Source organism: Lates calcarifer, linkage group LG10, assembly GCF_001640805.2.
Source record: "Lates calcarifer isolate ASB-BC8 linkage group LG10, TLL_Latcal_v3, whole genome shotgun sequence".
Taxonomy (NCBI): Eukaryota; Metazoa; Chordata; class Actinopteri; family Centropomidae; genus Lates; species Lates calcarifer.
Window position 1 is genome coordinate 13,879,234 of NC_066842.1, and position 26,060 is coordinate 13,905,293.

At 43.8% G+C, this 26,060-nt stretch overlaps 1 protein-coding gene across 1 annotated transcript; it reads left to right on the forward strand.

Annotated features, from left to right (window-relative positions):
• On the forward strand, window positions 1-25,426 carry otogl (otogelin-like). Its single transcript, XM_051073445.1, is given in 60 exon segments — window positions 1-762; window positions 843-959; window positions 1,443-1,485; window positions 1,816-1,861; window positions 2,123-2,201; window positions 2,313-2,405; window positions 3,636-3,790; window positions 4,962-5,083; window positions 5,285-5,490; window positions 6,051-6,175; window positions 6,439-6,545; window positions 6,710-6,816; window positions 7,030-7,155; window positions 7,249-7,357; window positions 7,438-7,484; window positions 7,571-7,680; window positions 7,682-7,717; window positions 7,802-7,928; window positions 8,096-8,273; window positions 8,358-8,482; window positions 8,790-8,999; window positions 9,251-9,419; window positions 9,552-9,626; window positions 9,863-9,906; window positions 10,176-10,341; window positions 10,856-10,963; window positions 11,186-11,324; window positions 12,067-12,201; window positions 12,344-12,490; window positions 12,596-12,715; window positions 12,911-13,027; window positions 14,906-15,062; window positions 15,270-15,296; window positions 15,438-15,617; window positions 15,700-15,978; window positions 16,076-16,193; window positions 16,285-16,364; window positions 16,509-16,577; window positions 16,705-17,459; window positions 17,811-17,988; window positions 18,125-18,267; window positions 18,353-18,376; window positions 18,489-18,581; window positions 18,675-18,864; window positions 19,188-19,405; window positions 19,645-19,786; window positions 19,888-20,073; window positions 20,215-20,427; window positions 20,694-20,798; window positions 20,913-21,020; window positions 21,173-21,274; window positions 21,391-21,495; window positions 21,666-21,706; window positions 21,812-21,875; window positions 22,044-22,222; window positions 22,316-22,420; window positions 22,499-22,618; window positions 22,747-22,792; window positions 24,475-24,554; window positions 24,657-25,426. Coding segments are annotated over 60 exon segments (7,902 nt in total). The 5' UTR covers window positions 1-656; the 3' UTR covers window positions 24,858-25,426.
• The last annotated feature ends 634 nt before the right edge of the window (window positions 25,427-26,060 follow it).

Here is a 26,060-nt window from a genome sequence, read left to right on the forward strand (position 1 = left end):
GGAAAAACTTAACGCCTTTCGCGTTTTTACGTTGACGCCAGAGCTTGTATACGGTAGATGAAGCAGACGAAGAGGAAGAAAGAGAGAGTATATATCAGCTATTACCTATAGTTTTACAGACTAACAGCTAAAACAATATGCAAATAACGAACCTCCTCACTTGACACTAGTCTATGCGGTAGTTGAAGCTATTTTGTTACTTAAAGGCCACCAGACGTGGAGGGAAAGGTGCACTGTTAAATGCCACCGATACACTTGTCATTTAACGTACGGTTACCTTATATTAATTATTACTTTCGATATATTTTACACTGTTTCATTACGGTACGTTACAGCGTTAGCTTACTGTTTTATTGCCTGGTGGCAGGTGCGTTATAGCTAAGTGTTATTTCTGTTGTTGAGAGTTTCCTGCCAAACGTATCGTTTAGACATAGAAGCAATTTGGGGTCTGGAGTTGAATTCCCTGCCCTCTGTTTTGCTCGTTGGCCTCGCCGTTTACCTCAGTTTAATTTTATCTACGTCAAAAATGTCATACCCCGGCCATGCGGTGAGTCTGAAATTTGACGGTGACCTTACAGGTGAAAACCCTCCGTGATGGAGTGACACACCTGCGGGCTCACACATAAGAGTCCACAGAAGTGAATAGCTAAGCCTGCATGCTGGCTGAGGATGTTGGAGTGACAGAGAGCAGTGCAGGCTGCTTACCTGCCCACACAGGTGTAGGCTACTCGTCATCGGCTCAGGGGGGGCTGTCGCCACCAGGTAGGTTTTACAGATACGACCAGGCATCGTCCCGGTGCTACCAAACCTAACCTAAATCCTTCCCTCCCGGGACCATTGAGATGCACCCTTAACGTTTCGGCGGGACTTCCTTTCGGACTCTGAGATGAACTTAAAGTGGACAGTGAAACGATTTCTTCTTATGTCGTTTTCAATCTCCCACTTGCTGTTACTTGAGGGTGAGTCTGACAATTTTAGTTCTCCAAAATGTTACAGTAGTGGTGTAATAGAGTTGGCTACAGTGATATGTATATGAGCTACATTTAAAAACATAGAGGGATATTAGCAGATAGAAGACAAAATAGATTATTTTTAACTTCACAATACTCTTGAGGTATTAAATCCTCTTTTAGAATATTGTAGGAGTAAACTATCTCTCTGGTTATTTATATTATCTGTTATCATTTCCTTTTGTATCAGTATCATAAAACAAAACCGCTTTCCTTGTCCATGAATGTGGCATCTAACTAATAAATCATTACAAATGACAGAGATGTGAATTACTGAAATGTTTGTGATTGAACACCTCTGGAAATATTTATACCTATAAAGATGATTTTAAATGTTTGATAACCAGTTATGTAACAAATTATATATTGATAATCAATATATATACAAGTCATACACAAATTTAATGTTAATCTTACTAACTTTGCTTTTAGGAGCTCAGAGCCGACTTTCAGTGGCGGAAGGAAGACTACAGAGGTAAGTCAAAGGAGGACACTGAATGAATGATTCTCTGTCATTGATAGTGTGGTCAAATTCTAAGTAATATTTTGTTTTCAAAAAATCTCTAAGTCAGTTCTGTAGGTTTACTTTGATGAATGCATTTGCACTTTCTGTTTGTGTCACTAGTGTGTGTGTGTGTGTGTGTGTGTGTGTGTGTGTGTGTGTGTGCGCGCGCGTATGTGCACTTGTGCGTGTGAGGGTTCAGTAAAGAGTAGTTTGGAGTCTGAATTCAAGTGGTGTAAAGTGCACTTAAGTCTCCCCTCTGACTGTTTCTTCCCACTAATGTGCATGTTTGTGTGTGTGCAGAAGGGCTAATGCACTTCGGAGGAAACGGGATCTCCTCGGGGAGGAGGTTGGTACACTACACCTAAGAGAACCAGAGGAGGTCAGGGCACCCACATGCGCACAACACCCTAACCGGCACAAAGCTGTCTTTGTAAAGAATGAGACACACACTCACTGACACATACACTTTCTCCCACTCAACCTGATGCAACTTTTAACTTACAGCAGCAGGTCCCCCAACTGTACAGCACTGTGTCACTGATGCTGTTAAAGCCTGAGAATTAGTTAAGGAACTGCTCTAAGTGTTTACTGTTTATTGTTTTCCAAGACATACAAACCACTGCTGTCGGAGGGTACTCTGTCACGCAGCATTTTACACAACTACACAGCCAGAGATGCCTCTTCAGGTAAATACACTAACTATGAAGTGATCCCAAATATATTCATAGAAGTTTAAATTATCATTACCCGCATAGACTGGGGTAAGTGAACTTGAGTTTGTTTCGTATATTTCCCAGAATATTGCGGCTGCCTCAATGGCGGCTGGTGTCAGGAGGGTGGTGTGTGTGACTGTGCTCAGTTCCAGGCACTGGGAGACCGCTGCCAGATCAGTGAGTAATACACACGCACACACACCTACAAGTCTTCCTTTGGTGTCAGCTCAGATTCGTCAGAATCTCATCCACACAGCAACCTTCTGGTTGACTGACAATCACCATTCCTAGTATGCCACAGACTAGCCGGTTAGCATGATTAAAACTTTTTAATAATAGTATACAGTTACACACTCAGTTATACAAGAATGGGTGTGTGTATGAGATTGTTCATGTGTGAGCATCATACTCTCCGATCATTCAGCAAACGTTAATTACCTGCACACACTTCAGCATTAATCTTAATATGTCCCCAGATCTCTCCCTCTTTCTCTCTCTCTGTCATAGTCTCATAGTTAATATATAAATCCACCACCCTCCAACTCAACCCACCCACACATACAACCTCACACATACACACACACTTCACTCCCTACAGTACCAGATATAAAATCAGTTGAACTAAGGTAATAGGGTAAGAGTTGAGTGATGGAGTTTCTGGTTTCTATATTCTGAACAGACTCCTTATACAGTATATCAAGAGATCTGAAGTCACAGTTACTGTAAAGACATTTTCATTTCAACGAGCTAATTTAGTGTTGACACACATGTTGGAAACAGTATAGTTCCTGAGGGACCTGCAACTGAACTTAGGCTTTAAATGAAATCCTGAGATAGAGTACTGTATGAACAAGAAGGTAAAGAATACAAATTTTTTTATCAAATTCTGGTAAACAAAGATAAGATAAACAAGATTTCTTTCAATAAAAACAGACCTGATGCCACAGAATGCATGTTTTAAAACTATGAAATGACACTGGAATATTTTATTAATTTAAACATGGGTTTCTTTTAATTAACATTATGCACAGTATCATTTACAAAATGTATCATTTGGATTACCATCAGCATGACAAACCACTGACTAATACGATTAGAAGATGTGACTCACTGTCACCAGCTTACACCCCCACAAAGTTTGGGGAGGGTCTTAGGCAGCATCTTGGCAGCTATGGGGATTTCCTGTAACAAAGGGCTTTTTAGAAAATTCAGGTATTCATTTTCCACTCATAAGTTCAATGAAATGAAAGATGATGAAAGATATAAAGATGGTAAGGGAGATATGATGTATGACTTGCCCTCTTAGTTAAGTAAAATGCCAATTCTTCTTTTGTGTCACCACATGAAACTAATCCACTTCATCATTTCAAGAATCTTGTCTGAGTGAATTGCCTGTTTTCCTCTCAGTACCTAACCAGGGCCAGGATAGAGACGGGATCTGCAGGTCGTGGGGTCAGCACCACTATGAAACATTTGATGGAATATATTTCTACTTCCCTGGAACCTGCTCTTACATTCTGGCACAGGACTGCCACTCAGCTACACCACAGTACACTGTGTGGGTAAGAGCATACAGATTGAAATTATCCACTAAAATATGTATTCACTATATTTGGGTCGGTTGCTCTTTTACAGCAGTACTATGGTAAAACAGAAAATCATGTAAAGCAGTCAAATACAATGTCATTTAACTGCTTAAACCAACCAAAATACTGTCACAAACTGGAGGTATATCAGGGCTGCATAACAGTAGGTCGCTTGCTAATTAGCAGTTATTGTGAACCTGCCTATAAACTGTAATTGTCTGTAAATTTGTTTAGTTTCAGATTTTCTGTGTTTGGCATACAGTATGTTCCTCTAGAGGACATTTTTATGTTCTCATAGCTTTTAAAACTCAGACAAAATGGCTGATTTTGCAAGACCCCATAGGGTCATTTTATAGACCCCATGAAAAAAACTAACAATGAATCTGTCCTAGTATTAGTATATATATATATATATATATATATATTGTTTAGACAAAGCCTGATATTAGCCTTATTCCTCCGTGCAATAGAGCTCCACTGTTTCCCAAAAACTATTAAAAACACATCAGTGAGCCACACTCAATGACATGTTTCATCACTATCATAATCATGGGGGCATTGTAGCTCACTTTGAGCCAATCCACAGTCACCATCCTGCCACTGTAAATACTCAATAATGCACCAAATCCACAGCTGGAAAAAATCCCCAAAAAATACACTAAGTATTCCTATTTGAGTAATGTTTGTTTAAAACTACTGTGTCCAGCTGTTTTAGGAAATCGTTTAGCCTTTAGATTAAACTAAAGGTTTAAAACTCAGCAGAGACAGATTGGCTCAGGGCGAAGAGCTGATGACAGCCTGCAGAAATCAGAAGTTCTTTTTATCCTTATATTATCCTCGTCCTTAAATCTGACAAATACTGCTAATTAGCATTGAACATTTCAATATGGCATTAAATTGCTTCAAATTTAAGTTTCTAACTCTGTCTATTCCTTGAATTTCCTGTCATCATTTTTTTGATAATCATCAGCTAAGTAAATTAAGTAGCAGTTCACAACACAACAGCCGTTTGTGACTGTTTGTGGCAGTGTCATTACCAGACAGGTGCCCATATTTTTTAGATTGATCGCTCAGGTTACAGATTGTCGCTAATCTACCCTTCGGCCCTTTCTTTGATTCTCTACCATCGTCTTTTTTGTCTTCTCAGGTCCACAACAGCAGAGTGTGTGACGGGAGTGTGTATTCGTGCCCAAGAGCTCTCAGTCTGTTCTTCCCAAATGAGGAGGAGATCCACATCTCTGGATATCAGGTCCACCAGGGAGGCCGCAGGTGTGTGTGTTTGTTCTGCAAGGACGTAGAAAGAAAAAGAGATAGATTATGAAAAACTTCTCACTACAAAACTGTACGAACAGAAAGGGAAAAACAACTTTGTTAATCACAAGCCAGAACATCGATAGAACATTATTATCATGATTTTCAAAGAAGTTACTTTCCTCTGATCTGTCTTAATGTGTCTCTGTGAAATGTCAGGCTAAGTCTGCCTCAGACTGTAGGCAGTGTGTTTATTGAGCGACTGGCAGATTACCTGCTGGTGAAGAGTGTGTTTGGCTTCTCCTTGGCATGGGACGGAGGCTCTGGAGTCTACCTGAAGATGAGTGAGGAGCACCAGGGTGCCCCCTGTGGCCTGTGTGGGAACTTCAACCACCTTGCTGGGGATGACCTCACCACTGCTCGTGGTAAGACCGGCCTGACTGGCCCCTCGTCCTCTTATCCCTTCTCTCAGCACCCACTCACCTCAATTATTATTATTATACACTCAACACTGATTCGGGCCAATTATAGTAGCGGTGGGACCTGGAGAGATTACAGTGGAGGGATAGGGGAGAACTGATAGTTTGGGTTTGAATGGTTGGAAGAAGCAAGAATCCTTCCTCAGATGTCAGAAATATGAACTGCCGTCCCCTGCTTGTTTGAGCAGAAAGCTGTCCAGTAGACTGTGGATGAGCTCGGAGAAAAAGAGTAAACAAGTGAAAAGGCTCTGGCTGTAAACCTGCTATGGACTAGTTTCCACGGTACATTTACAAACACACAGTTTTAATCAGATTTCCTCTTAATGTCCATTTTTATTTTTATCAGACTTCTATATTATGTTTGATGTGACTGTGTATATCGACAATATAGAAACAGAAATGCACCTGTACATATTTGAATGGTATATCAGCTGCATTTGCATTTTGCCTTGGCATTTGTGCCAGGTGTACATACATACTGTATGTGTATTGATGGTGTGTTCTAGGCATTCGCACTGATGAACCTGCAGTGTTTGCTAACAGCTGGGCAGTGGACTTGCCTCATGAGAGAGCCTGTCCCTCGGTAGATCTTGACTTCAATGGGCCCTGCCAGTCAGAGTCAGACATGGACGTAAGAACCACAGAAACACTCGTTCTTACTCAGCATACACTCCAGCTGAACACTGAGAGTGCAATTCACATACTGCAAAGGATGGAATGTAATAAGGTCCATCACGTTACGCAATATAAGCATTTTTATTTTTACTCAGAAAAAAACAGAATGGTCCTTGTATGTTAAAGGACTGCAGCCGTGTTTGTTTTACTCTAAATCTTTCTTATTATATCATGTGCTGTAAACTCACACCATGCTGTATTTGTTGTGAATGTGTGCAGGATGCTATAGAGAAATGCAGTGCGCTTCTCTTCTTCCCATTTCTGTCATGTCATGAAAACATCGACCCAAATCCCTTTGTGGCCAGCTGTGTGTCTGACCTCTGTGTGTAAGTAAAAATAGTTGCATTCAAAGTTGTTACTTTTTACTTTTTTCTTCCTTAACCCTCTTCTCTGTGTTGTTACTCTAAGCCCAATTAAAGTAGTTAATACATTTCTTGATATAAAAATCAAGTCCCCCAAAACATTTTATAGAGGTTTTTTTTTCTTTCAGATCTGATGATGAGGAAACATTTTGTCGAGCCTTGGTAGAGTACACCCGAGCCTGTTCACATGTTGGATACCCAGTGAGGGAGTGGAGGGACAGCTTCCCCTCTTGCAGTAAGTTACTGCTGCAGCTCTTGACTCTTAGAAAATGGAAGATCTGTGCTACAAACCCAAATTTCCTGTCAATTAATCAGTTTCAGAGCTAATTTAGTCCAGGAATAGCTCTGCTATCTCAGTGTGAATAGATTATTTATTTCATACATTTATATATAAACATATATTTCATGTTCCTGCCTTTGTGTGAAACTTAGGTGTTTGTGTTTGTAGATGATGGCTGTGAGGAGAGTTTTGTCTATAGAGACTGTATCAGTTGCTGTCCACCCACCTGTACATTTGAGAAAGAGTGTCTGGGAACCAATCTACATTGCCTGGATGGCTGCTACTGTCCCGATGGTACTTAAACAACAATGGTCTTAATTTCTGTTCATTACTCTCTGATAATTGTTCCTAAACTTTAGTCTTGTTCTCCAATCCTCCTCCCCACAGGTCTTATCCTACAGAATGGAACTTGTATCGCTGTTTCTCAGTGTCCATGTGTTTACCATGGAACATCATATGTACAAGGGCATGTGCTTCAGCAGGGCTGCAGTGTTTGGTGAGTGTGAACATGTATTCCCTAGTGAACTTATAGCATGATCAGTGTGCTGCTAATCAGCGGTGCGGCTCTTTTTTTAGTGTGTGCATGGGAGGGGTGTGGAACTGCACTGAGAACAACTGCACAGGTAAGATTACCCTTTAAGACCAATTGGCATCAAAAGACAAGGCAGTGAACTCATTCATTAAATTTCTGCTCTCTGGCTCTTCTTAGCCGAGTGTTCAGTGGTGGGGGATGTGTTTGTGACGACATTCGATGGTAGGATGTTTCTCCAGCCGGGGGCGTGTCAGTACGTCCTGGCAAAGAGCCGCAGCGGCAGCAGATTTCACTGTCACTCTGCAGTATACTACCTGTGCAGAGGTATTGTTGGCTTATACATATGCGCCAACCTTGCAGTGTCCCTTCTGTGTAACCAGCCCTGATGTATGGTATGTGTGTCTACAGCAGCAGGTGTGTATTCAGTCAGTGACAGTGGTATTAGATGAAGATGTGAGTCATCAGATCACTTTGACCAGAGAGGGGGAGGTGATAATCGGTGTCAATCCAGCGCCTGTCCTGCCCTATGTTGATGGTAAGAATCACAACAGCTTTGAATGATACATCACAGATTTATATGTGGTGCAGACCAATCACACTTTTTGTGCTCAAAAAAAAAAAGAAGTAATTTTTATACTCAATTATACTTGTAGTCATTTTATCTTTGATCATGGATTTTATTATTTGTTTCTGGGTATATAGAAACAGTGGAGGTGAGGAAGCTGACCTCTGTGTTCACACAGCTGAAGGTAGGGATTGGTCTGAGGCTGCATTACGATGGCCGAGGGGGGCGGGTCTATCTGCAGCTGGACAGCCAATGGCGTGGACAGACGCTAGGCCTTTGTGGAACCTTCAATGGAAATCTACGAGATGACTTCCTGTGAGCATGTACTTCCCAGTTATAGATCAGTGTTGAAAATGGTACTTCACCTGATTGTGTTTGTGTGTATGTTTGTGTATGTAGATCTCCAGCAGGTATGATAGAGGGCACTCCCCAGCTTCATGCCAATGCTTGGAAGGTGTCGTCTGCTTGTGTAGCTCCACTTAACCTGCCCATTATAGATCCTTGTGAGATGAACCAGCACAATGGTAATTATGGTCTCATTTTCCTTATGTTTGGCTGAACCTATTAGTTTTAATCGAATTAATTATGGGGAAATTAAAAGGGTGAGGGGTGGTATGGATAAAACCATACTTCATATAAACCTCTGCCAGCAGCCATACATACTGCACTATACACCCTGATATCCTAAGTATTATTGATTCCTGGAAGGCACTGAGTTGTACAGGTTTTGACTACAGGTTATCTCAGTTTGTTCAGACAAAAATTGGAAATATGTAAAAGGTCAAATGTTTATTGTGTGTTTTTTATTGTACTATTGTGTTATTGTACTAGTATTCTACGCATCCCATTGTGAGGTGCTTTTGGGGAGTGTGTTTGCTCCGTGTCATGGCTACATCAGCCCAAACATCTACCAGCAGCAGTGCCGCTACCAGGCCTGTCGCTGTGGGAGCAGCTGCCTGTGCACAGCACTCGCTCACTATGCATACCTCTGCTCCAAACACGGAGTCAACATAGACTTCAGATCACAAGTCTCTGAATGTGGTAAGGGTTAAGCTTCTGGGTTGCTTTTATCCATATTGTTTTCTGTTTACATTTAAATGTATGACCCAAAATGGTCACAGATCAAAACTGTGAATTAGTGTACGTATCGAGTAGTTGTGTTTGTTTCAGAATAAGAAAAACTTCATTGTCCATTGGAAATTTATCACATTGAGTAAAAACATGCCCACAGAATTTAAAATATTGAATCTCCTTTGGGTTATTTAAAAATGTGTATTACTGTGTGTGTACAGGAGTGGTGTGTCTTGGTGGTATGCTGTACCACTCTTGTGTGTCGTCTTGTGGGCGGTCCTGTCGGGCTCTGTCAAGTACTGAGGCATGTAACCCTGACGACTGTGCCGAGGGGTGTGGCTGTCCAGACAGCAGTTACTATGACGATGTGCGTCAGCGCTGTGTTCAACTGTAAGACTTCACCGCCTCATATATCATCCTAACGATGGTCATTAATTGCCATTTGGGAGAAACTATGCACACGCGGATAAAGCATCATCATTAGTTAATGTAACTAAAATAACCTCAGTGGTTTCTCCTCAGGTCTCAGTGTCACTGTTACTCCATGGGTGGTGTGTCACAGCCGGGGGAGGTGACCTTCAGTGCATCCGGCCCCTGGTGAGTCACAATTGGGCTTGACCTGCACTGAGTGAAAACTCACTTTGGCTGCTCCCCCAACTGCACACAGCACAACATTCTTACACACACTGTCTAATACATTTGAGAAAGCAATAAAAGCTCGAGTGATTGTCAAATGAGACGTAGAGCACTTAAACTAACCTTGTGTTTGATAACATTACTCTCTTTCCTAAACACTTACTCCTTTTTTTCTCCCTTCCTGTCTCTTCCATCAGCCTGTGCAGAAATGGGAAGATGGAGTGTGTGCCAGAGGAAAAAGGTAACCTCTCCACACTCCCCCTCCCCTCCTGTGGGTTCCTGCTCTTGTTCGTTCCAACAACAAAGTGTTGTTTCAGGCTGTGTCCCTCTTGCTGAAATCAAGAGCCTTATGTCTGTGGTTGTAGCTTGTTTCCCATGACTGGCTGTTGCGGTTGATGTTTAAGGCGACTGGGGCATTGATTTTCTTGTGTGTGTGTGTGTGTGTGTGTGTGTGTGTGTGTGTGTGTGTGTGCGTGTGTGCGCACGTGTGCGCATGCATGCACGTTGCAGAGCCTGATAGCTTAGAGGTCGGGGAGTGTCCAGAGGGGAAAGTCTATCACAGCTGTACCGAGCAGAGAGGAGGCGTGGCCTGTGCACCGACCTGCCGTAACCTGATGTTGAACCTCACTTGCCCTCCCAACACACCATGCATCCCTGGCTGTGTCTGCCCTCCCGGGTAAAATAAGCACCTGCTTTCCAATCTTACCATGTATCAGCGTTTTTAAAACATCTTAAAAGTACATTTTCCAGTCCAATTTGCATACAATTCTGAGAGACTTTCCACCTTTCCACCTTAATTTCTTGCTGTTCATTTCAGTATGAGTATCTACTTTCAGATTCTGTAAAAATGCCTGGAATCAGTGCTTCATAGAATGGAAGCATGGAAACTAGAGTGTTAGTCAGTAGTCAAAAATCACAGGTAAAATCTCTTTAAGGAGTATTTATTGAGGGACAACTGACAGACTATTTACAGCAGCGTATGCCTTGACAGTGTTTGGCAGTTGGACATTTAACAATATATGGTGATAGGTTATCTTATTCACTTCCCACACCTATAATTCCCAAATGTATTCAAAATCCACACTTGAGGTTACATACTATTACTTCAAGTTGCTACTGTAATGTGGCATTTAAGTCATGTGTTTGTATGTTCTGTATCTCTTGTCTGAGTTATGTTTTGCCCGATGAAGGCTGGTACTGCACCATGGGGAGTGTTACTATCCAGAGAATTGTCCCTGTGCCTGGCTGGGCCTTGAATACCTGCCTGGAGAAACTGTAGAAACACCATGTTACAAATGGTATACGCCTGTACTGTACTCTTCATTTGCATTTTCTCATAGCTAGAGAAACATCAGACTGAGCATTTTTCTGTGTAGGATTAGGACTAATTGCTAACTCTTTTGTTAACTGTGTAATTCATAGTATGATGAATTTGCATGTGTGGCATGAAATAGCACTTTTCTCCTACCTCTGTTTTCTCTTTACTCTTCTCATGTACATCCACCTGTCCATCTCCTCAGTGTGTGTCACCGTGGCTATTTTAACTGCAGCTACTCACCATGTCCAGCTGTGTGTACTGTCTACAGCGACAGACACTACCACACCTTTGACGGCCTTGAGTATGACTACCACTCTGACTGTCAGGTCTACCTGCTTAAAGTGAGTCTCTATGTGCAAATAAAGGTGTAAAATGACATTTGGTATATAAGTGGCAATCAGGTGGTGTCAGAGGGCTTGTGCTCAATTATGTCAGTGAAGTGTGTGCAACAGATGGGATGTGTTTAAGGAGGAGGAGCATCCTCCACTTTTCCCAGCCAGGAATAATTCGGATCTAGGAAAGAAAATCCAGGGCTGTTTCTAATCTTGGAAGACAGAGTGTTTTTTAATTAGAGCAGATTAAGGTGTGCATGCGTGTATGTGTGTGCGCTGGTGGGTTTGCACCATGGTAATGCTAGCAGACGTTGTGCAAAGCTGTGGCGACACAAAGAGACCAGTGTTCACTTCAAACCCCAGGGCTCCGGCGCTCCCAGGGATATAGAATTAGAAGTAGCAGAACAGACATTCCAATTCAGGCCCAACAGACTGCCGGCCACCGTGCAGAACTGATAAGAATGGGGAAGCAGGTCACAATTGTGTCTAAATAGCCTAGAGTTGCTTCCTCTTCTTGTCACCTTTCATGTATCCAGAATAGAACAGCGTTTCCTGAACAGGAGGAATCAAATTTCAAGTTTGAATCTGCCATGTTGGGTTGGGTTTTTGGATGCAGTGGCTGTTTTAAAAGTGAAATTATGAACAAACAAATGAACAACTGTGTTGTCTTTGTTGGACAGAGATGAGAGGAGCTGACGAGACCTCCTTTCCTCACAATACACAGTAATATTTTGTCTTCCCCTCTGATCAGAGCGCAGGAGAAACCGAGGTGTCCATTGTTGCCCAAAACAAGGACTGCTATGAGAGCGGCATTGTGTGCATGAAAATACTGGTCATCCACGTGGGACTTACCAAAATCTACTTCACTGACAACTCGGGAAACCCTGTACAGACTACACACACACAAACACACAGTCAAGCTCTCTATATATCAGTCAAATCAAATCTATGTTCTATCAGTTAGCTAAATTAATAAAAATCCAGCAGTTCTTGCTAATACCTGTTAACTATGCTTTGTCCTGCCGTAGAGCCCGTCCACGGTTGTGGGTCGAGGGTCTGAATTTGAGTTGTGGAAAGCAGGCTACTACACTGTGGTCCATTTCTCCAGTCAAGACCTGACCATCCTCTGGGACCGCAAGACAACTGTGCACATCAGAGCTGGGCCTCAGTGGAAGGTCTGGACCCGAAGTAGTACATTTAATAACGGCTGTTTAGCCTCCGACATAGACTGCTATGAAAGGAATCCAAAAACATGACTCAGTCTCTTCCCCTCCTCCCAGGGCCTTCTCAGCGGGCTATGTGGAAATTTTGACAGTGTGACAGTGAACGATATGACCACCTCTAGCCACATGGAAGTCAATAATGCACAGACTTTTGGAGATAGCTGGGCCTTGGGACAGGTATGAGTCAGCTCAGCTCCTCTCTTCTATTGATTATCTTTCTGTCTTTGTCTATTCCCCTCTCACTCAGCCTTTCACTCCTCTCCAGCTCTCTGTTGCTCCTGTAATTAATGTGCGCTTGTCTCCCTTGAGTGTGCTGTGATATTTACGAGTAATCAGACACTCGATCACCTTCCGTGTGTGTGTGTGTTTTAGTGTGAAAGTGACTACGTAGTTGAGCGACCGTGTGAAGGGGACTTAGGGAGACAGCCATACGCCAAGAGGGAGTGTGCTCTCCTCTACAGCGATGTCTTTGCACCCTGTCACAATGTGGTGAGTGCCACTGAACTGATGCGCGCACACGCACACACACACACACAAACACAAATGTCTGTACAGAGTGAATGCCGCTATAAAAAGGTTATCTCGCTTAACAAGGGAGTAGAGGTTGGTGAGGGGTTATGGGAACAGCTCTTAACTGATCCCAGCACACTGTTCCTCAGAGATAAATACCAAATGTCACACCAGATGCAAGGCTACACACATCGACAGACACTCACCTCAATGTTTTGCTACAGTATAGTATTCCTCAATGTGGCCAGCAGATGGAGCCATGTATATACACACAAACAGTTTTTGGTTCCATAAACTACCATAAAAACTGAAGCCAAGGAAACACAGGAGCACCCAGTACGCTTATGTGACATTATTAATAATAACACTTTGAAGAGATAAATATAATGGACATGCAAGAACTAATCCTCACATTGTTTATCTGGACCTTGTTAATAAAGTAACTTAGAGTAAGTGAATCCTGTGGCTTTCTTTGCATTCAGTTTTCATGAACTAGCCCAGATGTCTTCACTCTGGGAAAATTTCTTTACCTCTTTTACCAGTGGGTTCCTCCGAGATATTTTTTTTTTTATTCCTCTTATCACTTCCCTTTTATGACGATTTTATGACTTATACATACTGTATCCGTGTGTATGTTTGGCACTGTAATTTTAGCATTCAAATATTGGTAGAGTACATTTGCCTGTAGTGTAGTGACAAAAGAAAATCCTTATCATTCTACAAAGAGGCAACTTCACTGATCCTGCTTTCTTCCTGGCAGAGTTTGTTTCTTTGCCTGGATCAATATAGAAAAGATGGTTTCACACAAATAAGTGAATCCAGAATGCTTCAAAGCTTTAATCTGTAAGGTCTTGGTCAGAGGACACATCTAAGGGTTTTTTTTTTTTCCTGAAGTCTAGCAAGAAACTTTTCTTCTCTTACTTTCAGAGAGTGAATCCCATGTTCACTCGAGCTGTTAAGATTTCTTTTTAAAATAAAAGTTAGGGAAGTAAGTTTTAAAGTTCATCAAGCATCCCCATTTTTCTGATGTTACCGTAGTTTTTGCTACATCCAAGGAAGTCATATCTGTGCACTACTTTACTCTACTTCTAAAGCTCAACTTTTATAGAAAAACACCTTTATTCAAATTCAGAATCTAGGTGTCCTTGCTCTGCAAAGGCACATTTAGTTTTTTGGTGTATAATCTGCATTATACAGCTGGACAGCTCTGGAAGCCAATGTTTGTCCTCAAACATTCACTATTGCTGTTTAAATAAATGAATAATAATAGTAATACATTTGTGTTGATGATTGATTGGATTCACTTTGCTCACATTTCACAGATTTTTTGGAATTGTTTATACCCGGTATAAAAATAATCCAATGTCTGCGGTGCCCTTTTAGTAACATGACGTTAATATTTAACTGCAAGCCTGCTGCTCCAGCCAAGATGCAGTGCACTGCCTAATCAATATCTGTGCTTGTCACATCCTCTAAAATGCTAATAAAAGATTTTGTTGCTCAGCTGAAGTGTGCTGTGTATGTGCATTACAGTAGCCAGTGTCAGAAACATAGAGGTCCAGATAATCTTGCCTTTGGACAGACCAAGTCATTGCTGATGCATTTAGTCTGTCTGTCATAGAGCTCATCCGATCCCCTCTGCACCAGAGGTTGACCCACATTCCTTTATCCTGATATCTCATCACTCCTTCCCTGTCTGAATTATTGAGAACAACTCACCCCCTAAACAAGACCTCCTCCAGTTTCCCCCAGCAAGATTTGGCCTGGTTCGCTTTATGATTGTTTGTGTGTGTGTTTTTATGTGTGTCTGCGTTTGTTTGTGTGACCATGTGTACATGCTCTGCATATACCCCTCAGGTGGATGTGGCCTGGTTCTACAGGAACTGCCTGACAGACACTTGCAATTGTAACCGTGGTGGAGACTGCGAGTGTCTCTGTACGTCCATCGCTGCATATGCGCACAAATGCTGTCAACAGGGGGTCACAATACACTGGCGTTCTCCCTCTGCCTGTCGTGAGTACACACACACAGATGCATACACACATGTTCATAGTACACCAGTCTATTTTGTGCTGGTCAGGGATATGACCCCTGCTTACCTTACTTTCACCAGTTCCTCTTTGCACCAGCCTATGTTCTGCTATTTGTCATTATGTCTTGTGATTACATTCATATTTCTGAAATGCTTTATAACTTCTGAACTGTCTGGCTCTTTTTCAGCCTATGATTGTGAATACTATAATCAAGGTATGTATAAGCAAGGGTTGGTAATTTTCAGAGTTTTTCCTCTGTCAGTTTTCGTCTCCAAATATCACACGCTCTGATTCCCTGCTAGCTTGTCACCGCACTCATTTCCCCTCTCTCTCTCACCGTCGCACTTCCCCACAGAGCTAGGCGATGGCCCATTTTCCTTGGTGAGTGCTGTCTATAATGACACCATGTTTGGAGTGAATCGCACCAGCAGCTCAGTGTTTCCTCTGGTAATAGAGAGACCAGGTCAGTTGCCTTCCCCAGGCCTACTGTTCAACTTCATGATCACAGCAGGCCTGCAGAAGGACAGAACATCACGTGAGCATCAGCATTCACACAGTTACACAGTACTTGCTTCTTGATCGTAGGAAAATTAAGCCTCTTTTGCCCCCCCCCCCAGGTGTCCCTGTGGTGTCGCTGGAGTCTGCAGAGAGACCAAACTATTTCCTCGTCGTGTCTGGGCGCAGCCGTCTTCAGCTGGAGCGCTGGAGTCGAGGGGTGGAGTTTAGTCGAAGGGCAACTTTCATCCAGCACCAGGGCCTGTTTCTGCCCGGTCGCACGTCGTTTGAGCTCGTCGGTCAACCTGGAATCTTTCTGACGCTGACGCGCACTGCTGCGCGAGCCCAGAGATATGACACCTCAGAGGGCTTCAAAAAGAGCAGCAGTTTCACACTAGAGGGTCAGAAACACATTAGCATGCCCAGCGCACATACACACAATGTATACGCACACACACAAACACTAATTAATCTGGTATTTTTCCTCTTCTCTGGCAGAGAGCAGTTTCGTGATACCTTACAGAATGATGTGTGAGTGGCGCTACCAGGCCTGCGCGAGCCCCTGTGTCCACACGTGCAGTGACCCAGATGCCACACGCTGCCAGTTCCTGCCTCCGTAAGAGGCTTGCCTCATTAAAAACACTCATTATACAGCCAACATAATCTATCCTTAACTGAAGTGCTGAAATAGGTTCTGTATTTTGCAGTGTGGAGGGCTGCTTTCCACGTTGTCCCAGGAACATGGTCCTTGATGAAGTCACTAGAAGATGTGTCTACTCAGAGGACTGTAAGTACAACAGATGAATTTGTTGTCTTAAAAATGCCATAAAAAGGTAATTTTATAATACAATACAAAGATTTAGTGTTGTAAGTCTTTGAATTCCTTTATGAGTTTTATTAATTCATATTTTCTTGTAATCGTCTCCTGTAGGCGTGTCCCTTCCACCAACTCCAACTCCTTTTGCATATGTGACACGGTCCAACAGAACAACTACAGCACCAACAACAACTCCAACTACAACCACGACAACCACTACAACTACTACTACCACCACCAACTACTACCACTACCACCACAAGGCCAACTACTACCACTACTACCACCACGACTACCACTACGACCACCACCACAACCTCTACCACTACCACAAGAGCAACAACTACCTCCTCCACCACTGTCAGGCCAACAACCACCACAGTCACCACTACCACTCCCACTACTCCCAGTACAACATCATCCACTGAGCGTGTCACCACTCCGCTCACCTCATCTCCATCCACATCTCCTCCCACTCCTCCCACTACGACTGTTTCCACCACTCTCACACCCTCAACCGCACCAGAGACAACCACTCTCAGCACGACTGAAATGACTCCCACCCACACCACAGGGGTCACTACAACGGTCACCACAGCAACACCCACCACTGTACCCACCGAGGCCACTACGACCTCAGTGACTACATCTCCTCCACCCCCTACTACCCTTGCTTCCACCACCACACCCTCTACTCCTACTTCCACCACCATTACCACACCATCCACACCAGCGCCAACACCACCCGTAACTTCCACCCCACCTCCTCTAACCTCACCCACCACAGCTGTCACAACTGCCCCCACCTCCACCACTTCTGTCCTGGAAACCACCGCTGAAACCACGACCACCCCTCAACCCACACCAGCAGATACGACCATCACCATAGAGACCACCACCCCAACGGAGACCTCAACAGTACCTTTGACAACCACAGCAGCACTTCCTACAACTGTTGAGCCCAGCACTGAGCCGGTAACCACAGAAATAGTCACAAGTCCTGGCACCTCTCCTATAACAGATGAAGCATCAACCACACCTCCATTCCCCACTACTCCCTGCACAGTAAGTGTTGCCGTTGTAGTAAAAGGTCAATGCACAGCCGCACAAACACCTGGAAGATAAATCTGTGCATGGAACTTGACAAATTGCAACAGTTATGCTAGGTTTGCTATGTAATTGATTACTTACATGAGTGTCTTCTGTGAAAATGACCTATTCCATTCTATAGAAATAGAGTACAAATTATGAAATGTGGTACATATGTGTATATATATATGTATGTATATATATATATATGTGTGTGTGTGTGTGTGTATATATATACATATACATACACACATATATATACACACACATATATATGTATGTATACACATGCTTTGTAAAACAAAAGGTGTGTAACTGTCTCCACAGCCCCCCTACTCCTATCGTATCGATGACTGTGCAGAGCTGATCTGTTTCAATGGAGAGTTGCTGCTTCACAACTCCTCTCTCCACTGTCGCTATAACACCACCCAGCCCCAGTGCAGTCTGCTGGGCCTGCCCATCCTCATCAACACAGACCCCTGCTGTCCACAGTGGCAGTGCCCTTGTAGGTTTCATCGTTTATGTTTTAAAAAATCTGACTTTCCTGTTTGTCCACTAACAGGAGGGATCAGTGAATGGAATCCATTGTTTGCGCCGATGAATCTGTGTTTGATTTTACTGATACAGTTGGCTTTTGCCAGGTCGCTGCACTGTGATGTCAGACCTGCGAGTGATCACCTTTGACGGCAACAATGTGGCCTTGTACGATAACGGCTCCTACATCTTGGTTAACCTGCCCAGAGAGACTATTATTGGCACTGTGGAGAAATGTCCAACCAGCCAGGTAACACATAAAAAATAGAATATAAACTGGATCATAAAACATCTGAAAACTAAAACTTCTGTGAAATGTTTTGTTTTCTTTGTAGAGTGTGAACTCCATCAGACGAACTGTGAGTTGTCCCTTTCAGCCCCTACAGTTTGTGTTTGCAATGGGATCAAATGTTAACCATTCAGTGAATATTATCTTGTATGACTACATTGTCTAATTTCATTGTGCTACAGAGTCCGACAGGTGGAACATCTGGTCTCTGTTTTAAGAAGCTGAACATCACTACCTCCTCCTACAGAATCATTATCAACCGACTGGATCGAAAGGTGGCCATCTTTACCTAATTTGCTGCCAAAAACTCAACTTATCCCACAAAAATAATATGATTCTTGCGCACCTGTGTATCTGTCTGTCTCCAGGTGACAGTGAATTATAGACCTGCCAGGCTCCCATTCTCCCGTCACTCCCTTTATGTGGAAGACACAGGCAGCATGTACCTGATTCACACACCTGGTGGGGTCAGCATGCAGTGGTATCACAGCACTGGCATCATGGTGCTGCAGTACATTACTCGTTATAATGCGTCTGTGCCCACTCGAGGCCTGTGTGGTGAGTCCACACACACGCACGCACACACACACACACACACACACACACACACACACACACAGACATATACACACCAGCTTTTGACTACATCAGCACCAACCTCATTTATCTAAGTGCCAGCTATCAGCACCTAAAAGCTTAATGTCTAAACAACATCATCACTTGTGTTGATATGGGATATGACAATTTGAGATGTCGAGAGCCATTTGGGTTAATTAGGGAGGTTCACACACACATTATCTCACTTGAGTTATATTGCTCACTGACAACGCAGCAGAGTAATACACATCTACACCTAACATCTGTCCTGTCCATTATGCCAGGTTGTTGTGATGGGAACCCAGAAGATGACCTGAAGCTGCCCAATGGAACAGTGGTGAGAGAGGTGGGAGACATGATGCTCTTCCTGCAGGCGTGGAGAGTGCACACTACCGATGAAACTGAACACACACGCAGGGTTGGAGACAACTGCACCACTGGGGATTGTTCCACTTGTCTCTCCATGCTCCGCCAGAGAGCCTTCACACCCTGCCACAGCAAGGTAGCTATAGTGTTCACACTGCATTTTACAGGCTTTATTGTGGAGCTTGTGTTTAGTTACTTTGTCATTTTAGTCATTTATCATGCATTTGATGTGTCACCATGGAATTTTTTAATGACATTTTAAAGACTATGTCATTAAAAGTGGAATCTAAAAGTAAATTAATAAACAGGTTAATCAATAATGACAGTAATCATTAGTTGAAACCTCAAGACTTTGGCCATGTTTTGTATTTGCAGGTGCCTCCGGAGCAGTTCTGCGACATCATGTGGGCGGGGGACCTGCACTACAAAGATCACCAGTGTGATTTTTTGGCGGCGTACGTGGCCGTCTGCTACACACATCAAGTCTGCATCAGCTGGAGACGACACAACTTCTGCCGTAAGGAGACACAGGCAAAGAAAACGACACGCACGTATGCAGATGTACTCACTCATGTTTCTCATTTGCTCATGCATTGCTAAGTGCCTGTCATCCTGTAGCGCTGCGATGTCCCCCCGGTAAGGAGTATCAGCCGTGTGTGAGCACCTGCACCAGCCGCACCTGTCTGAACCGGGAGTACTACGAGGAAACCACCTGCTCCTTCATCAGAGAGGAGTGTGTGTGCCGCAGTGGTACCATCCTGCACCGAGCTGACTCACCTTACTGTGTAACTGAGGATCGCTGTGGTGAGTGAAAGAGTAATTACAAGCCTTTGTGATGAAAACTGCACTGTCAGTGTGAGTGAGTTTTGGACTGTGCCTTATGTTGCTCCTAGACTCAGATACAGTTGTATCATCACTGTATTTACTCTGCTCTGGTGTATCTAGTGTGTACAGATAATGAGGGTAACCCCCGGGCCCCAGGCGAGGTGTGGAATGGCTCTACTCGCAGCTGCTGTCTGTACAAATGTATGGAGAATGGCTCTGTGGTGGCTGTTGAACCAGACTGTAACTCTGTCCCTACACCACTGTGTGAGAGGGAGGGGGAGTATGTATTGGATGTATTGGAAGAGGGAGCCTGCTGCCCCAAGAAGATCTGTGGTGAGTTTAAAAGTTGGCAGGCAAATCTTTTGATCCTAATAAACTATAATATTTCAGTGAAATGCAGTGAACTGGGAACCAGTGTGCGGGGTACACCCTGGACAGACAAACAACCAGTAACACTCACATTCACACCTACAGGCAACCTGAAACCTGCTTGCTGTGAGGCAACAGTGCTAACCACTGCTTTGCCGCTCACTGAACAGAAGACCCATTAAATGAACTTTCCCGTCTCCTGTCTTTTTTGCTCCTTCGTTATCTGTCAGAGTGCAACATGACCATCTGTGACAGCGAAGCTCCACCTTGTGATAACGGGAACAGGTTGGTGATCGGTTACAGTGCTCTGTCCTGCTGCCCAGAGTACCGATGTGGTATGAATATGATTTTTTCCTACAAATTTTATAAACTTTCCTTTAAATGTGATATTTTAGCTTAACTTTTACCCTCTTTTTTTCATACACTTTGCTGTAAATGGTCTTCTTTAGAGTGTGACCCCATGGCGTGCCCTCCCGTCTCTGCGCCCGACTGCAGGGAAGATCAATTTCTCGTGGAGGTCAGGGGCCAAAAATCCTGCTGCTACTCTTACCTGTGTGGTAAGTTTTAATTGTGGTTCACAGGTCAGTCTAAAACTGGAAGTCTTTGGTATGAGGTTGGCCATCTGCTGTGGCTCTTTCTTTGGCATTTCCATCAATTACAGAAACAAAACTGAGAGTTTGTTGTTCGTGTTGCGTTTTTGTCCGAGCAGTGTGTGAGTCGTGCATTGAACCCATTCCAACTTGCTCACATGGAGAAATTCTGGCTGTGGATCTTAACACCACCAACAGCTGCTGTCCACAGTACCACTGTGGTAAGTGTGTGTGTGTGTGTGTGTGTGTGTGTGTGTGTGTGTGTGTGTGTGTGGAGTGTGTACTTTTCTGTCTGTGTCTTCAAAGTCATGTTTATAGTTTTTCCCATGTGTTGCAGTGTGTGATGTCAACCTGTGCCCCGAATCATCTGTGAGCTGTGCACCTGGTCTCTCTCTGGTTCAAACTACTGTCCCTGGGCATTGCTGTCCACAGCACCACTGTGGTACACACAGACACACACACACACACACATACATTCTATTTGTTACTGGTGTCACTTCACTGCTGTGTTGAGTTGATGATTGGAATAATCTCAGAAGTTGTTATGCCTGTCACGTACTTGCATAAACTTCACGCTTGCTCTCTCTTTAACTTTGTCTCTGTCACTCCCAGAATGCCAATGTGAGGACAGCTCTCTCCCCATCTGTCAGGTGGTAAGTCAGCAAAAAGCTGAATCACAAGTCACTGTCTAATCAGGTCTTTGCTAGAAGCAAGAAAAAATGAGCAAATTCAGCTAAGTCAGCACTGTTTTCTCTCAGGGGGAGGTGCTGGTCGAGGTTCCAGACAGTAGCACCAACTGTGGCTGTCCTCAGCATGTATGCCGTACGTATAATCCACGCATGAAAGCACATACCTGTCACTATTGTGACAACAGACATGCTGTAGCCATTGTTAGTCCACTGCTTCAATTTCCAGGCTTCCCGGCACCTTCATATTCACCTTGAAAACAGTATGGTTACTCATCCTGTTTGTGTTTCTGTGTGTGTGTAGAGAAGGCAGAGGTGTGTCTTTTCCAAGGGGTAACAGTGTTGGGACCAGGCCAGTCTCTGGTTCAGTACTTTGAGGGAGACCTGTGTTACACTGTCCACTGTCTGCATCAGAGAGATCCAGACACTGGTTTCTACGCCATGGAAATCACCTCTGTCAACTGCTCCCAAAAATGTGGACCAGTATGCATCCAACACATTTAACACATTTTGACAGATCGACATAGTCATCGTTCTGCTCGTCCTTCATTCCTGCATTTGTTTCATCTTTTTTAGCACCAGGTGTACGTGTCATCCTCAGACCCTCAGGTGTGCTGCGGCTCCTGTAAAAATGTGTCCTGTACTTTTACCAATGAAAACGGGACAACAGAGCTTTTTGCTGTAAGAACAAATACATCCATGTGTGCCCATTGCTTCTTCCTTTTCCGGGCAGTACTTATTATGACTGTGTGTGTGTAGGCAGGGAGTTCCTGGGTGGAGAACTGTACACGTTACGACTGCATGGAAACATCAGTGGGAGCGGTGATCCTCGCCTCTGGGGTGGTTTGTCCACCCTTCAATGACACAGAGTGTATTCAGGTCAGGACCTCCGAAATCCACTTTTTGTGTATAGTCAGTTTTGATTGGTACACCCATGGTATGCATGAAAATGTTGTTAAATGGTGTTTCTCATTAGCTCCCTCTCTCCTCTAATTCTCTTCTTGCAGAGTGGAGGTGTGGTTCAGAGCTATGTGGACGGTTGCTGCAGGACATGTGAGTCTCCAACTTTATTGGGTGCTGCTGGTATTGCTTTGAGCTGTCAATCAGAGGGGTGAGCGCCTTGTTGCCTGGCAGTGGATGGGCTTAATGGCTGAGTGGTTGGGGGTGTGGCCTGTTGTAGAGGGTGGAGATAAAGCCTGTTGTTGGCCTATCACTATATTTCCCACAATCCCTGCCTTTCCCGGTTTGTCCCCAAGTTTGCTGCTGACATATTCAGGAGCCAGCGCAGATCAGATGGAGGGAATATTTGGTGGAAAACTCATGAATATAATTATTTTAAAAATATATATAGAATGATAAAACATGCCTGCACTCAACATTAGTCATTACTGAGTCAATACATAAGTTCCCGAACTTTCAAAATTATGATCTGTGAACTGTTTAATACTGAGTAATGAGACATTTCTTGTGTTGTTGTGTGGATGAAACCTTTGATAAAGACGCAGTGGTGATGTTTGCTCTCTCTGTGGATTGGGCATTTTCAGCCTCTCCCGCTTGCCTGCTTTCGCAGTCCTTGCAGTCTGGCCAATCGCGGTGCGCCATGGTGAGCGTTTTTTTTTACCAATGAGGAAGCAAGATGGTGCAGGGGTTAGAGTTTGCCCTGCTGAGCTGCTCTTTGTAGTACATCAAATGACTGAGTTCCTTGGCTGGCTGCCTGGAGTGACCCAGAAAAAAAAGGGGGGTGGGGGGTGGGGTGAAATCCTTGTGCTTGCCAGGTGCACTGATTCTGTCCTCTGTGTGTTTGTGTGTAACGTTAACTGTATTTTAAGCCAAACGTAACCTTGTGTGTGTTCTCCCAACGTTCTTTGAACCGGACGACCGACGGTGCTGACGATGCTCCCAGGTTCTGGAGTGGGTGTTTTACCATTTACCGTTAATCCTGTAACCCCCACTGGTAGTACTAACTGTGACACAGGTACCACCAACTTGCACTGTTCCCGCTTGCAATGACTCTTTGGCACCATGACACTCAGTGACTCATTCACTTACACTTTCAAGCTGTGGATGAATGTGTGTGTGTCTATTTTTGTGTTTGTGTGTTTGTCTTTTCATCTTTCCTCTCTCTATTTAACCCCTAATACACAGTATTATCACAGACAACATTTAAAAATCTAGTTCAAAACCATCCCTCAGACTATGTGCGATGTTAAATTCAACAGAAAAGACTGAAAAGTGTTTACATCACTTGTGAGACAAAATAAACTGAAGATCATCTTCTCTTACACTTCTCCTTCAGCCTTACACAGAATCCATTTGACCAGCTTTGATTGGCTTAAAAACAAGGTTAATTTTAGGTCAGTAGCCAATAGGCGAGCCGGGTCTCCACTGTGAGAACTGTGCCACCCCCCCCACCCAGTCGCCCAGCTGTCAATCAAAGCAAGATCCTACTGCTGGGCAACAAAGAGCCCTGCTCAAAAGGCCTTTCAGGGACTCTGAATGACAGGTCTCTGTGGTAAAATGATCAAAGAGTGTGTTTGTGCGTGAGCATATGTTCGCCATCGTGTGTATGTGTGTGTGTGTTTGTGTTGTTTGTACTTGCACCTTTGTGAATTCTGCTGTTAACAGGCATGGTGTGTTAGTGAGTTGTTTTTGCTCTGAGGTTACTATATGTCAGGAGTTATTTCTGAGCGTTACCTCTGTGTTTGTATGTTATCTCTGTGTGGACACACGTGCAGGTAAAGAGGACGGTAAGACATGCAAACGCGTGGCCATTCGGACCACCATTAGAAAAGACGACTGCAGGAGCAATGCACCGGTGAGAGAGAGGACAAGAGAGAAAATTGCAAGCATAAAATATAAAGGCAGAGTGTGAATTCTCCCTGTCTCCCATCATCATCCTCTCTCCCTCCTCTCACAGGTCACGGTGTATTCTTGCGATGGGAAATGTCCGTCTGCCACCATATTCAACTTTAACATCAACAGTCACGCCAGGTTCTGTAAGTGTTGCCGCGAGAGTGGACTACAAACCCGCTCCGTCACACTCTACTGCTCTCGCAATGCCACAGTCGTGGAGTACAACTTCCAAGAGCCTCTGGACTGTTCCTGCCAATGGAACTAAAAGTTCCAAAGTCCAGGCAAAAATAAAAGAAGGCATAACAAATGAGGAGAATGTCTGAATGAAGGGATGGGGGGGGGGGGCATCAGGTTTTTACAGTACAAGTATGAAAATCAGCCATGTTTCATTTTGTTTGTCACTGTAGTAAACTTTACAACACTGACCATGAGTCGTAGTTGTAACTGAACGATATTGAAAATAACTGATGTAAGTGGGAGACTGTTTTCAAGTAGTTTTATCTGCACTTTAGCCTTTATTTTCTTTAAGACCTGCTGTGCCAACCCAGTCAGCTTTTTAGTGCTTTCAAGTGATGGTACGGTGCCAGTAGCCTCTTGTCCTACTGTATATTAACAATTAATATCATGTTGACACAGCAGTTGTTGCATTTTTTATGTTCGCTGTTGGGTTCGAATGCTGTATATGCATTTTGGTTTGTCTTAGGAGTTTATTAGAAATAAATGTAGCCTTTGTACAAATGAAAGTGTTATGGGATGCTTTGTTTCCTTAGAAAAAAACGAGATTCTAAAATATGATCTCTGTCCTCTGTAGTTTGTAACTGAATAAAAGATTTAACAGTATCTCTGTCTGAATTTTTGCAAGGCCAGCCGTGACCTCGTGACCTGCAGTGTGTCCTTTTCACGCACCCTCCTAGTTCCTCTTCCTCAAATGTTCATTACACACACAAACTCACCCTGATTCAGCATCTGTAGTGCTGACATGTGTTTGTGTTTCACCTCTGAGAGGTTATTGCTGTGTGGGAGCCACTTCTTCATAACAGAGCCCCTCGGTGGACTCAGCTTCCCGCCTGTCCATCATGTCTCTCTCTCACATTCCCGTCATTCCACATGAACCAGCGCTCCCACCACACCCCATCTCTGAGCCAAACCACCCTCACCACTGAAATGCTATGAACAATTTGGAGTGCATGCTTATTTTAGAAGTTGCACAAACTCACGAAAGCAAAATATTAGACCTGTCTGCTCTGTGACTGAGTGGCTGACTGTGGCTCATGCAGAGGCGTGAGGCTGGAGGACTTTGCCTGCTGAGCACATCTCAATTTCCCATAAAGCACCACGCCACATCTCTTATCCCTCTCCTCTTCCCCCTCGGCATGCCCACACGTCTCCAGCCTCCCCACCTCTCCTTCCCTCTCCTCTCCTCAGGAGCCCAGCTTTGGAGTGGCTGTATGCCCGTGGTTGCCATGGT